General features: G+C 28.4%; 4 protein-coding genes across 4 annotated transcripts; 2 read left to right on the top strand and 2 right to left on the bottom strand.

The window, feature by feature from the left end:
• Positions 1-634: 634 nt before the first annotated feature.
• On the top strand, positions 635-4,300 carry FG386_002828 (uncharacterized protein; the record flags this gene model as incomplete). Its single annotated transcript, XM_067342043.1, has 1 exon — positions 635-4,300. One exon carries the CDS (start codon positions 635-637, stop codon positions 4,298-4,300), a length of 3,666 nt encoding a protein of 1,221 aa, XP_067196316.1.
• Positions 4,301-5,135: 835 nt separating this feature from the next.
• Positions 5,136-7,088, top strand: FG386_002827 (cytoskeletal protein; the record flags this gene model as incomplete). Its single annotated transcript, XM_067342042.1, has 1 exon — positions 5,136-7,088. The coding sequence occupies one exon, from the start codon at positions 5,136-5,138 to the stop codon at positions 7,086-7,088; it is 1,953 nt and encodes a 650-aa protein (XP_067196315.1).
• A 631-nt stretch (positions 7,089-7,719) lies between these two features.
• Positions 7,720-8,682, bottom strand: FG386_002826 (uncharacterized protein; the record flags this gene model as incomplete). The annotated part of the gene is made up of 1 exon (XM_067342041.1): positions 7,720-8,682. The coding sequence occupies one exon, from the start codon at positions 8,680-8,682 to the stop codon at positions 7,720-7,722; it is 963 nt and encodes a 320-aa protein (XP_067196314.1).
• A 775-nt stretch (positions 8,683-9,457) lies between these two features.
• FG386_002825 (uncharacterized protein) lies at positions 9,458-12,658 on the bottom strand (the record flags this gene model as incomplete). Its single annotated transcript, XM_067342040.1, has 1 exon — positions 9,458-12,658. One exon carries the CDS (start codon positions 12,656-12,658, stop codon positions 9,458-9,460), a length of 3,201 nt encoding a protein of 1,066 aa, XP_067196313.1.
• Positions 12,659-12,860: the final 202 nt, after the last annotated feature.

Genomic DNA, 12,860 nt, shown 5'->3' with positions numbered 1-12,860 from the left:
TAATAAAGACAATCGAAAATACAATTCAATTTTAGCTTTAATTTAAAATTTTTAAATTGGTAATATCTTGTGAAGGGTGAAGTTATTTACATCAAAATCAATTTTTCTTGTTTTTTTCTTTTTGACTATTTATAACTAAATATTGAGAGAATACTAGTACTTTTTTAAAAATACTAGTGTATCTTATAAAGACTTTTTTTTTTGAAATCCTAAATTAATTCCCTTTTTATATTTGGAATTAATAGATTTCATAAAGTTAAATTGTTGGTGATAAATTTTAAACAAATTTATTACTTTGGATATATACAAATTAAAAACTTTAAATTTAATAAAGCAGGAAATTTGAGGTTTATATATTATAAAACAAAACAGTAAAATCATTTTTTTCTTTGAGAATAAAATAGGGTTTATTTTTTACTCAATATTATAAAATTTCAATTATTTAAGTAAAAATATACATTCAATATTGTCTAAAGTGACAATATAATTGAAGAAATATTTGATTGTATTATAAATACATATATATACATGTATATATGTGAAAAGGAAAAAATTGTTATTTGTAATAAAGAACATATCAAATTTTAATTTTTTGAAGCTTATTTAGTAATCATAGTTTTGTTAATAGTAAATAATGTGGCACCAAAATATAGTGAATGGCACATCAGAGAGTGTTGATGTAGTAAACGTTTCTTCAAAAGCAGGACCAATAGATAGAAAACAAAAAAATAAATTAAGAACAGGTCCAACAGGAAACAGTTCTGTAAATCAAAAAAGATCTGGAACTAGATTCTCTAACAATCCAAATGTACAAACTGGACAAATAAATGCTTCAGTTTCATCAACACGTTCTGCTTCATCCACATCAGGTATAAATAATACAACTACACTGGCATCTATGGGGAAAAATGGAATGGGAGCATCTTCTGTAAATGGGTTAACAGGTGGGATGTTATTTTCAAATCAAACATCGCAAAATTCAACAACTCAAGTAAATAATGGATACAAGAATGTCAAAAAAATTCCGATAGATCGTTCAAAGTTTCATCCAAGTATTTCAAATTTAGCAGGAGCAATAATTGGTGTTTCTGGCTCAAATCAGAAATGGATGGAACAGGAAAGTGGTGCTCAAGTACAAATACTTGGTACAAATGACCCAGAAGGACTTTATTTAATGGTACGTTATAATGAACCAAGAGAACTGGAGATAGTGGAATCAATTATAGACGAGATAGGAAGAGCTACATTTGAGGGTGGAGGAGGTTTTATTTCGCACATACTACCAAATAGAAAACAAGTTCCAATTGGTTTGCTATCTGAAAATCAACAAGGATCGTCAGGTAGTGATAATTTAGTACAATTAACGTCAAAATCAGGAATAGTTAAAAACAAAATAAACTCAAGTAATAATTCTGTTGTTGCTTCAAACTTGAAAATGTCATCTGTATATGGCAATTGCAGTATTGGAAAGGGAATGGGAATTGGCACAACGATTCCACCACAACATCCTCAAAATGGTATAACAGGAGGACTAAGTGGGGGATTTCTTGATAATATTCCAATAGAATGGCCAAAAACTCCACCTACGTCAACTGTTGAATTTGAATGGTTGTTGCATTTAGTTTTACATTCAGCATTAATTCAATTGGGTCCAATGGCAAATCATGGGATTCCAATGATATATATTCCCATGTTTTACGGATTATTTACAAATTTTAGATTTGAACATGATGCTACAAATTTTTTTCACAATTTCATTATTCAAAACGGTTTAATTGGTTTAATTCAAGCTTTACCACATATATTTATAGAAGGACCACAAACTGTTGTTGATACAAGGGATATTCCAAAACTATCACCAATATTTAAGGTTGATTTAGAATCAGGTATTACGCCTCTGTTACTTCCTGCACAACCTATTACAGTATCTTTTCCAAATTTCAAGATAGCTGACGAAGCTTTCTGGAAAATGGGTGTTTTGCCTCCTGAATTTCCCTCAAATCCTAACATAACTCCAAGACATTTTTTAAATATTCACCATTCTGATCAAATTTATAATTTAAAATCTCATTTTTATTTAAACAATGCAAATTCTATTTCGGTTTCTGGAGTTCATATTAATCAATCTAAAGCATTTATTGGAAATTCTGCAACTTTAACACAAAATAGTGTTCAGGAAAACAACGGAAGCCAATCTTTGTCTAACTTAAAATCACCCTTAATTCAAAGCGAGAAAACTAATGAGGTTTTAAATTCTTCATTAATTGCAAATACCAGTATTGGTTCCGGAAACAAAGTTGAAAATAAGACAATGAATGCGGCTACCGCTTCTACTTCTGGAACAACCATAAATAGTAATATTTCTGATGTGGCCAATATATACAATGGAGGCTCTTCCTTGGAAAACAATGCAAATAGTAATACTACTGATATTTTGAAGTGTAATGAATCCAATAATGCAACATCTAACTTTAATTTAAATTTTGCGGAAGGTAATAACAATGACAGAACCAGTATTAGTAATGCTTTGACGCTAAATCAAATAAGTAAATATAAAATTTCAAAAACCTTATTTAATGAAATTAAGCCATTAGAATTTTCAAACCACAATGCTCATGGAAAAAATGATATTCCTCATACTCCACTAATGATAGTTTTACAAGGTGTTCATTTTCTTTTGCGTCGTTGGATAACTAAAAGACTTGCTCCACATTATATTCCTAAGAGTACACTTGATTTTTTACCATTGGATATTCTAGAAAGTGAATTTTCTCAATTTTACAAAATACCACTTAATATAGAAACTTTAGGTTGGACCAATTTACTTCATTTTGTCGAAGCATTTCCTGAAGCTTGGACAGTCGAGAATGTAGGACCTGACGAATTTACGTTAATTCCTGCTCCATATCCAGACTTTTATATGATTGCAAAATCCAGAGGAATAGTATCCTCGAACGATAACGAAAATAATAATGTTAATGGTAGTAATTCAAATAAAAGTGACGATTTAAATGACCATCTTAAAAATAAAATAAACAATAACGAAGATACTAGTAATAATGGCATTAAAAGTGGCAATTTATCAACGATTTCAACTAAAACTTTTCTTTCATCAGAAATAAAAGCAAATTTTTTACCTGAATCTGGATTGGAAAAAATAAGAGGATCAGTTCGCAACAATGGTAAAATAAATCAAAGTAACAATGGCAATGGTTTTACAGTTAACAATGTAGAAAATATTCAAAATATAATTAAGCAAACACAGGATTTTATAAATGAGGCAATTATATCCGGATATCCTCCTAATTCTTTGGAAATCAAAGCTATAAATGAGATTATAAATGGAGTGAATATGGGTGTTTATAATTTAGATAATAATATAAGTTCATCACTATACGAATTGGTGACTAAAGTAACTAATTCTCTACCTAAATTTTCAAAATTTACGAATATAAATAGCAACAATAAATCACCAGTTATAAGACCGTCTCGTTTTGATAGTGTGGGAAGAAGTAACAACATGAATGGGTTTGGACATGCTGGAATTGATTCTTCGTCGGCATCTACCTCTCCATCATCTGCTACAACATCCGCAAGTGTATTATCTTCTTCAGTTATAAACAACTGCAACAATATTCATATTCCAAGTAAAACTGTTAATAATGATAGTAGTTCTAACATCACAAATAACAAAAATATCGAAGAAGCAAACATTGATTCGAGTATTATTAACAATAAACAACCTAACTCCTCATCTAAAAGAGTATTTTCAAATATAGGTGGCATTAATGGCAAAAACTTAAATGGGAATAGCAATATTCAAAAGAGTCAAGGCAATATAAAACAGAACTCGACAAATTCTAATCAAATTCAACCACTGCCACCTTCTGTTTCTACTTATCAACACTTTGATAAACAAAACTCTGATTTTTTTACAATTCAACAATATCACACTGGTATGATTAACAATTCTGGTGCATTTATTGGGCAATGTTTGCCGCAATTCTCACCTCAAATTACTAATAATTCTTATCAAGGATTATATCAAAGCAATCAAATACCTATTGAAAATCCCGAATTTCAACAATTTGCTACAGGAGGTGCCCCTTTACAACAAGCTGCTGCTTACTCTCATGCTTATTCCAATATGCCTAATCCAACACAATTTGGTGCAGTTGATATTTCTAATATTAGTGCTGATATTGGAAAGAATAGTAGCAACAATTCACTCTTAAAAGGTTCAGGAAAAAGCAACAGTCATTTCAGATCCAATTGGGACAAAAAGAATAAAAGCAACTAATCTGTATTTATATTTTATTTAGATAAACAATAGTATTTTTTATCGTGATTTATTTATGAAACAAAGCAAATTTATATTAACTTTGTACTATTGTATCTTTGAAATGTATGTGTTTGAGGTTTAAAAGGATATAACCCTCTTAGTAAAACTATTATTCTCCCTCCTTCGACGAATATTTTGTTTTGAAGTTTTACTTTTTTCCTATTATTCACAAAACTACTTTTAATGCATGTAATTTTTTTCCACTATAAAACAAATGGAGCACGTAATTTAAATACACGCATTCAAATACTAATAACCATTTGTACAACACACATATTCAAATATGCTAAAACTAAAGATGAATTTATTAGTTAATTTAAAATGTGTTTGAAGAACAAATAAAATCGTGACTTTTAATATAAAGGTAATTTCTAAAAAACTATTTTTAAGTTTAAACAAATGATTAATGTTTAAATTAAAAGAAAAAAGATTACAGTAGATGTAACAATACTAAAACCTAATATACGAATTTAAACACTCTATTTTTGAGTTTTATTCTAATTTATTTTACTTAATTATCTTATTACTGTAACAATAAATTCAAATATGATTATTTATGTGTGCTGAATATTAAATAATGGTGGCAATAAAAATACACACAATAGTACTATGCCTTGAAAAAAAATTCTATTAGAAAAGAAGAAATAAAAAATACATATTGTTTGTGAGAGCTTTGTAACAAAATAATAATAAAGTGGTACAATAATTTATTTTTGATGTGCCTTTTTCAAGTTAATTTTGTGTAACTATACATTTAACCTTGGAAAAAATAACAGGTAGCTGTAAGAGAAAAATGGAGGAGTATGATTCTCAATCAACAGTAGAAGATGTTTCAGAATGGGCGGAGCATATAGAAGATGTAATAGATGAGCTCCAAAGAAACTATAAAATAATACAAACAGAAATGAGTTGTTTGGTTGAAAAGCTTCAACAGGTTAATCATAAGCAAAAAAGTAACTTTTCTTCGAGAAGAGTAGTTATCCCTAGAAGAAGAATAGGAAAAAGTTATTATTACCCTGGTATAAACAATAATAATGAGAACAATTGGAATTTTAATCCAAGAAGAACCTGCAGCAATTGTAATATGCAAAATCAGATAGGATGTGCTGTATTGAATAGCAAACATCTTTCATCATGTAATGATGGTGCTTTAATAAACGAGGAATATATAAATGAGTTAATTAAGAAGAAGTTAGCTAGTATGGAGAGTTCAATATTGGAAAAATTGGAAAAAAGCTGCAACTATCATCATATTGAGTTTCAGAGAAATTTAACTGATCTAAAAATACAAGAATCAATAACAGAGACAACAGTTAAAGATATTGCAATACAACTACAAGATGTTGCACTAGAAGTTAAGGAGGTTAAAAGGATAAATAAGGAAAACGAAAACAGAGACAATCTTAATACCAATTTAAGCAAAACAGATTGTGAAAATTTCAATAATACTAGAGGAACGAAGATAATTTCCTTAAATGATAAAAAGGTGAACAATGACGATGTTTGTGATAAAGAGATCTGTTACTGCTCATCCTGTTCGTCGTCATCATCATCATCATCTTGCTCTTCTTCTACTTCTTTATGTTCGTGTATTTCATGCTCGAACTCATGTAAGAATGGGTTCTCTAAAGCAGTTGTAAAGTTAGACGATATTAAATACGAACAAGTTGAGAACTTACTTAGAATATTGAGAGATATATTTGTTGAAGAAAATGATCTGGTGGGTGTAGATAATAGTTTTAACAAGATTGAATTAGAAAACATCATGTTACTTAGACAAATGTTTAGGGATAGTGTTAGAATACAAACTCAAAAAAGGTTGCAGGCACTAGAAGATAGTATAGGCGAGATCAAAAATAAAAATATCAAGTATGAAAAAGCAAACGAATTAATATTAAACGACATGAAAAAATTAATAAATGATGAATTAATGAATAGAAACAGTGACAACAATAAGATTGTTAATTTGCAAAATAATATAAATAATATATTAATTGATATAAGTAGTATACAAAACGAAATGTTGGATATAAGTAAAAATTCAAAAGAGGAAATAAATCAATGTGAGAAAGGATTAAACGATAGAATAAATACAATAGAAAAAGAACTAATAAGCAGATCTGAATTAATCAAGGAGGCAATTAGAGAGTTAAATAGTGAATATAAAATTATTAAAGAAAAACAAGACAGCGAAAGTATAAATGTATTTGCAAGTGAATTATTGAATCATATAGGAGACAAATTATTAAATATAAAAGAGCTTATAAATTACATAAGTCAAGATCTATTTAATAATGAGGATAAATTACAAAAACAAATTAAAAAAAATTCATTAAATATACAAGAACTGAAAAATGATTGTTCAGAATTTGAAAAGCATACTGATAATACTATTAATGAGATGGAAATTTCAATGAAAGAGTTTAGAACACAAACTATTTCAATATTGACTTCAATGTATGAAATTATAAATAAAAACACTGATAATGATAGTATAGAGCATTTTGAACTAAAATATAAGGAGTTTTATGAACAAAATAATAACGATATTAAATCAGAACACTTGTTAGTTCAACCTAAATTCTTTTCTCATCCAAAAAAATCAATTACCGGCAATATAAAAAACAATAATTATAGTGAAACTGTTTTAAAAGGTACACAAGAGTTTGAAAAAAATTCAGATTCAACATTATTCACAACAATCCCTCCGAATGCTTACTATATAAACAAAATTAACCCGAATTAATATGAATATTAAACAAGAAATTTAGAACTAATTTATTTATTGTTTGTAAATATAAATAAAAATTAGGTTATTTACTTATTAACAAATTTATTATACAATGAAGTATTAAAACCATTGTTGTTTCAGATTGTATTTAATTTTATTAATAAAAAATTCGTTATATATAATTAAACGTTGATTATTATTACTATTAATATATTTATCACAATACATTTGTTTAATAAAGTTTATTTGTTTTCTACTTTCAAATTTATACATTTACTTAATCATATTTAATATAATTTTCCTCAAAATTAAATTATACCTTTAAAAATAAAGAATTTAAAAGTATTAATTTCGAATATTATCTTACTTCCTACTGCCTTTCATTTACTATTCAATGTAATCTAGTTTTCGTTAGTGAATAGCAATATTTGTTCAAACGGTTAAAGTTATAACTAATAACTTATACCAAAAATAAAACGAAAGGCCAATTAAGCAGTCTTTAATGTATTTTAAATTATTAATTTCCTACTTAAAATTTTTTTAAAATTTTACCACGCGTCAGATTTATATTAAATAGGTTATTTTACTTTTATTTATTGAATTTACACTAATTTCCTGTTTATAATTACTACAAATCATATTATACTTAAACAATACTTGTTGGAATTATCAACGCTCTACCCAAACGAACTGATTTAATGTATTCATATAAAAAATCAGCGAATAAAATGATTTGTATTGCAAATGAAGCCATTACTGCCCAGCCTGGAATATTAATACCAGTCTCAGGTGAGAGTTCTTTGTATGAAAATAACCAAAACACAAATGATAGTATTCTTGAAAATGCTAAAGAGGCTAAATAATGACTTGTTAGTGTTTCAACTTCACCACCAATTTTTGTCATCATAATTAACTGTGGCAACATAGCTGTTGTTTCCAAATAAAGTGAAAAAGTCCAGGCAAAATCTGCAGGAAAGTAATTATTTAAATCAGGATGTATTAGAGTTGCAAACAATCCTGACAATAATATTGGTATTGTAATGTTAAATGTATCTTTTTCAAATTTATATTGATATTTTAACCTTGTATAACCCCAGTATATTAATAATAGAGATACTACCAATGATATTATATCTGCAGCTTGATATACCCAATCTCCAGATCTATCTACCGGTAAATAACCATTAAAAAATAATGTAGATGAGAGTTTTGAAGTTAATGCAATTGAACAGAGTATTTGTGATTTTAAAGATATACCAGAAAGAGAACATTGCGTGTTTACCTTAGATGCCAATAACATAAATGCAAAACACTGGAATGCTGAAGATAATGTTAATATTGCAGAAAAACTTCCGTCTGATAAATACTTATAACCAACAAGCATTAATAGACAAAACCCCAACCAAAACAAAAACTCCAGTTGATTTTGCGTTGATAAATTAAAATTACCAGCATCGCTCTTACTTTTTAGTCTGTTGTACCAGTTTAAATTGCTAAATAAATTATTTTTCTCAAATTCATTTATTTTGCATGCTTTTTCTCCGCAGTAATCATTATAAGTTAAAACATTGCCTTCTAACTTTCCTGATATTGTTCCTGTGTAAATCATTTTTTTGCATTCAAATTAATCTTTTAATAATAATAAACTGTTTATCCTCATATAATTCGATTTATTCAAAATTAATAATTATTTTACCGAGTGTATTATAACTATTTAGTGTTCGAAAACTTTTGAAAGAATTATTACTTTATTTAGTAAAGTAAATTTTCTTTATATACTGGTTTTGAATATAATTCTCTTTTATTGTTAATTCTATAACCTCTTCTGGCTTTTTTTCTTATCAATAATAACCACCTTTAAAAGAAAAGAATCAATAGAAAAATTTAATATACATAAATACGCATAAATATTTTTCTTCCGTTTCAAAAATAAACCAAATAAATACTCACTATTAGTTTCTTTATGTTTTTATTCCACTTATTTTTTTTTTATGGATTTCTTACTGTTACAAAATAAAACCACATTTGTATTCAAGTTTTTTGTTGATTCGAAAACCCAAGTATAAGTATCATTTTGCTTCTTACATTTAATTTTTTTCTCAATCAATTCATGCAAACTAAAAAGTGGCAGACATGACAACACAATTGCATGCATGCGTTTTGTGGGGAAGTGGGACAATTTTGTCGATTAAACAAAAATAAGAATAATTTAAGCAGAAAAATTAAATTCAAAATTAACAAAAAATACACCAAAATAAATAGTGCTTTGTGTTGCCAAGTACTCAAGATTTGTTTGCGAAATGACAGCAGCTAACATTGATCACAAATATCAATGATGATAAACATTAGCAAAAATAAATCTATAATTAAAAAAGCTTAATAAGTTATTGACTCATTTTAATAGATAAATAATGAGTAATTGAGCAGTTTGAATCGTAAACCTGTCTAGAAAATGAGTATATTTGCGATAAATTCATCAAAATTGCCAAAAATACACTTCTTGTATCGCAACTATTTAGATTTGAAGACAACAAAACGAGCTTGTTTTGTCTAAGTTTATTATTGCTTCCATTAGTATCACCTTTTTTATTGACATCATTATCACTTTCATTTTCAGAGGAGTTGTCAATCTTATCATAATTACTGATTATTTCTTTATGCTTTTTTGTTTTGTAATCTTCAATTCCAAAAAATGTTATAGGATTGTTGCTGAAAGATTCATTTAAATTCAGGAATGTATTGCCATGAATTCTTATGATTGATTCTAGCCAAATAAGGTGCCTTTCAAGTCTGAAAAACTGTTTACTTAATGGATTAGTAACAATTCTTAAGAAATTAAGAATGTTTGGTTGCAAAAATGGCGCAATATTCTGTACAATAAAGTCAACAGATGATATGGGTATGTTAACATATGCATGAATTAGAACATTCAAATCATTCATTGCGAGAGAAAGTATAAATGCTCTTAAATAATCACCATCGTTTATGAAATTTCGTATATTATCATAATTAACCTCTTTTGTAATTATTTGTCTTTTAAAAGTATCTAAGGTGTCTAAATGAGAAGAAGACCCCAAATACGAATTACCAAGAGTATCTAATGTGTATAAATAGGCTCCATGACTCGTTGAAGCAATCCAATGCATGGAATTTTGAGAAAATGAAATTTGATAGACAATAAATTGCTTTTGAATGTTTAACTTTGTAAATTCACCGACAAAAGCACCCGGTAGTGATTTGTGCTCTTTAATTATTGATTCTCTATCATTAAGCTTATTTAATGGATTCAGTATTTCATTTGGGTTGTCTGAACTTGAAATATGCTTTCTTTTCTTATTCATATTTGAACCTGAGTTTAGTTCCATTCTAATTCCATAAAAGAAGCGAGAATTAGTTAAATTAACAGTAGAAACCAAAGTCTTTGTCATAGTATCATAAAGACATACCCTAGGTGAATTTCTTGAGGATGCCAACAAAAATCTTCCATTACTAGTATAACAAATAGATGAGAAATGTTGATTTCTATTAATGTTATCATTACTAATACCACCGAATATTTTTTCAGATTTTTTTCCACCTTTAACACTATTATTTGCGGAAAAAGCATCTGAAAATCCTCTACCTGAATGTATATCTCTAAGACCGTTTATACTTCCCTCTACATTTCCTTTGCTTATATCCCAAAATGTAATGTTTCCTGATAATGTACTTGCTGCAAGTATATTATTTCCCCTTGGGTCAAAAGCAATAGATAAGACTGATGACGAATGAATCAAAGACTCTCCTACTGCACCTTTTTTAATTCTACCGTATAAATCCCATATTCTAACAGTACCGTCCCATGATGCAGAAGCAAGTATACCTGGACTAGACAAGGATGGACAGAACGCAACATCAACAATATTTGATGTATGACCATGTAGTATATCAAGAATTTTTCCTGTTCTAAAACACCATACGTATATTTTATACTCTCCCTGTGTACCAGCTACAACAATGTCTCCAGTTCTATCCATAGCTAAACAAGTGAACTGCTCTATATCACTAGTTTTATTAATTCCCCCATTTATATTTCTATTTCCTTTATCATGAATGTTTTTTATCGTAAATGTGCGGAAGTTACGGTATCTCATGATATCATAAGCTCTTATTGAACCGTCTAAAGATGCAGAAAGTACTACATTTCCCTGAGGATTAAATATTACTTTTGATATTGGTGAAGTGTGATCAGAAAAAGTAACAAAATTGTATCCCGTACTTATATCCCATAATTTAAGTTTACCATCAACACCTCCTGTTGCTATAACAGTTCTAGATCCAATTCCAAGGTTGTCATCGTGAGATGCTCTTCCTGTCCATTTACCTTGATCCAAACCCGCAGGACTAAAATTAGAACATTGAACTCCAAAGCTGTGTCCTTGTTGTTTTAATATGTATGATTCAGACTGCCATTCCCAAATTATGAGTTGGTTGGCTCTAGAAGCACCAATAGCTAACCATTCTCCATTATTGCTAAACTTTATAGACGTTAATGGAGAATTTGAAAGTGAAAACGTATGTATAGAGTGAATTTGTATGTTATCTGGATCTTGTATAACATCGCCATTCGACAACGATGATTCTGCTGAATTTAATCCCACCGAAACTCCATACAAAGTAAATACACCATTTGAAGTTGATACGGCTACAATATTCTTGTTTTTGTTAAAAGTACAGCCATTAACTATAGATCCTTTTGACTGATTAACATAGGCTCTCAAAGCCTCTATCCACTTTTCACTGGCCAAACCTTTTGATTTGGTTTCATTATAAACACAATCATTCAATTTTTCATTAGAAACACTATCAATTCTTTTCTTCTTATTTTCTGTTCTCTGTCTAGGCAATATTTTTCCCGGTTTAATAACCTTTTTATTGTTGTTATTTTTATCATTATCTGGCATCCAAAATATAATAACGCCTTCCGAGCTTACTGAAAATATAGAATGAGAGTTTTTTGTAAAAAACGCTCCCATTACTGGATTCTTATGAGAAACAAAAGCAACTGTATCAAAATCATCAACATTTTTTACACTTATAAGTCTAACTGTCATATCGTTGCTTGATGTAACTATAAAATTGTCGCAATCACTCCATGATATAGTATTAACCCTTGCATTATGAAATATATGTTTTCTGTATAATATCAATTTCCAACCTACACTTATATTTGGTGAATTCCAAATATAAACGCCATTATCTATTGCAGCTGCAACATATTCACCTGAATTACTGAAACATATATAACTAACCTCCGAACCTGGGAATTTCATTCTATTTAATATTAAACCATTACTAAAATTTACTAATATGCCATAATTATCAACGTCTATACAAATTAATATAGTCTCATCCGTTGATATGCACATCCTTTTTATATTACTCCTAGATTCACAACCCAATACATGTGTTCTGTTATATTTTATATCATTTACACATATTCTATTATCAACGTTAGAGATTAAATTAGATGAATTAGAAGTAAATACTAGGTCACCACCATTATATGGAACACCCAAGAGATTATTAAATTTATACGAAATCATCTTGAAATATTTATTCTTTAACTATTCAAGTTATAGAGCAAGTTGTAAATCAACAAACTGGCTCCTACTATTTCATATGTACTGAAATAATCGTTACTACTACGATAAACTCTATATATAAGTTGTCCTATCGCCCTTATACACAGTACCGATTATTAGTTTAGTCAATTTATTTTCTATTCTAAGATATCGTACCAATTTA

The sequence above is a fragment of the Cryptosporidium ryanae genome, assembly GCF_009792415.1.
Source record: "Cryptosporidium ryanae isolate 45019 chromosome Unknown contig_59, whole genome shotgun sequence".
Lineage (NCBI taxonomy): Eukaryota > Apicomplexa > Conoidasida > Eucoccidiorida > Cryptosporidiidae > Cryptosporidium > Cryptosporidium ryanae.
Note: the sequence above shows the minus strand (reverse complement) of the source record. Positions and strands in the feature narration are given on the sequence as shown.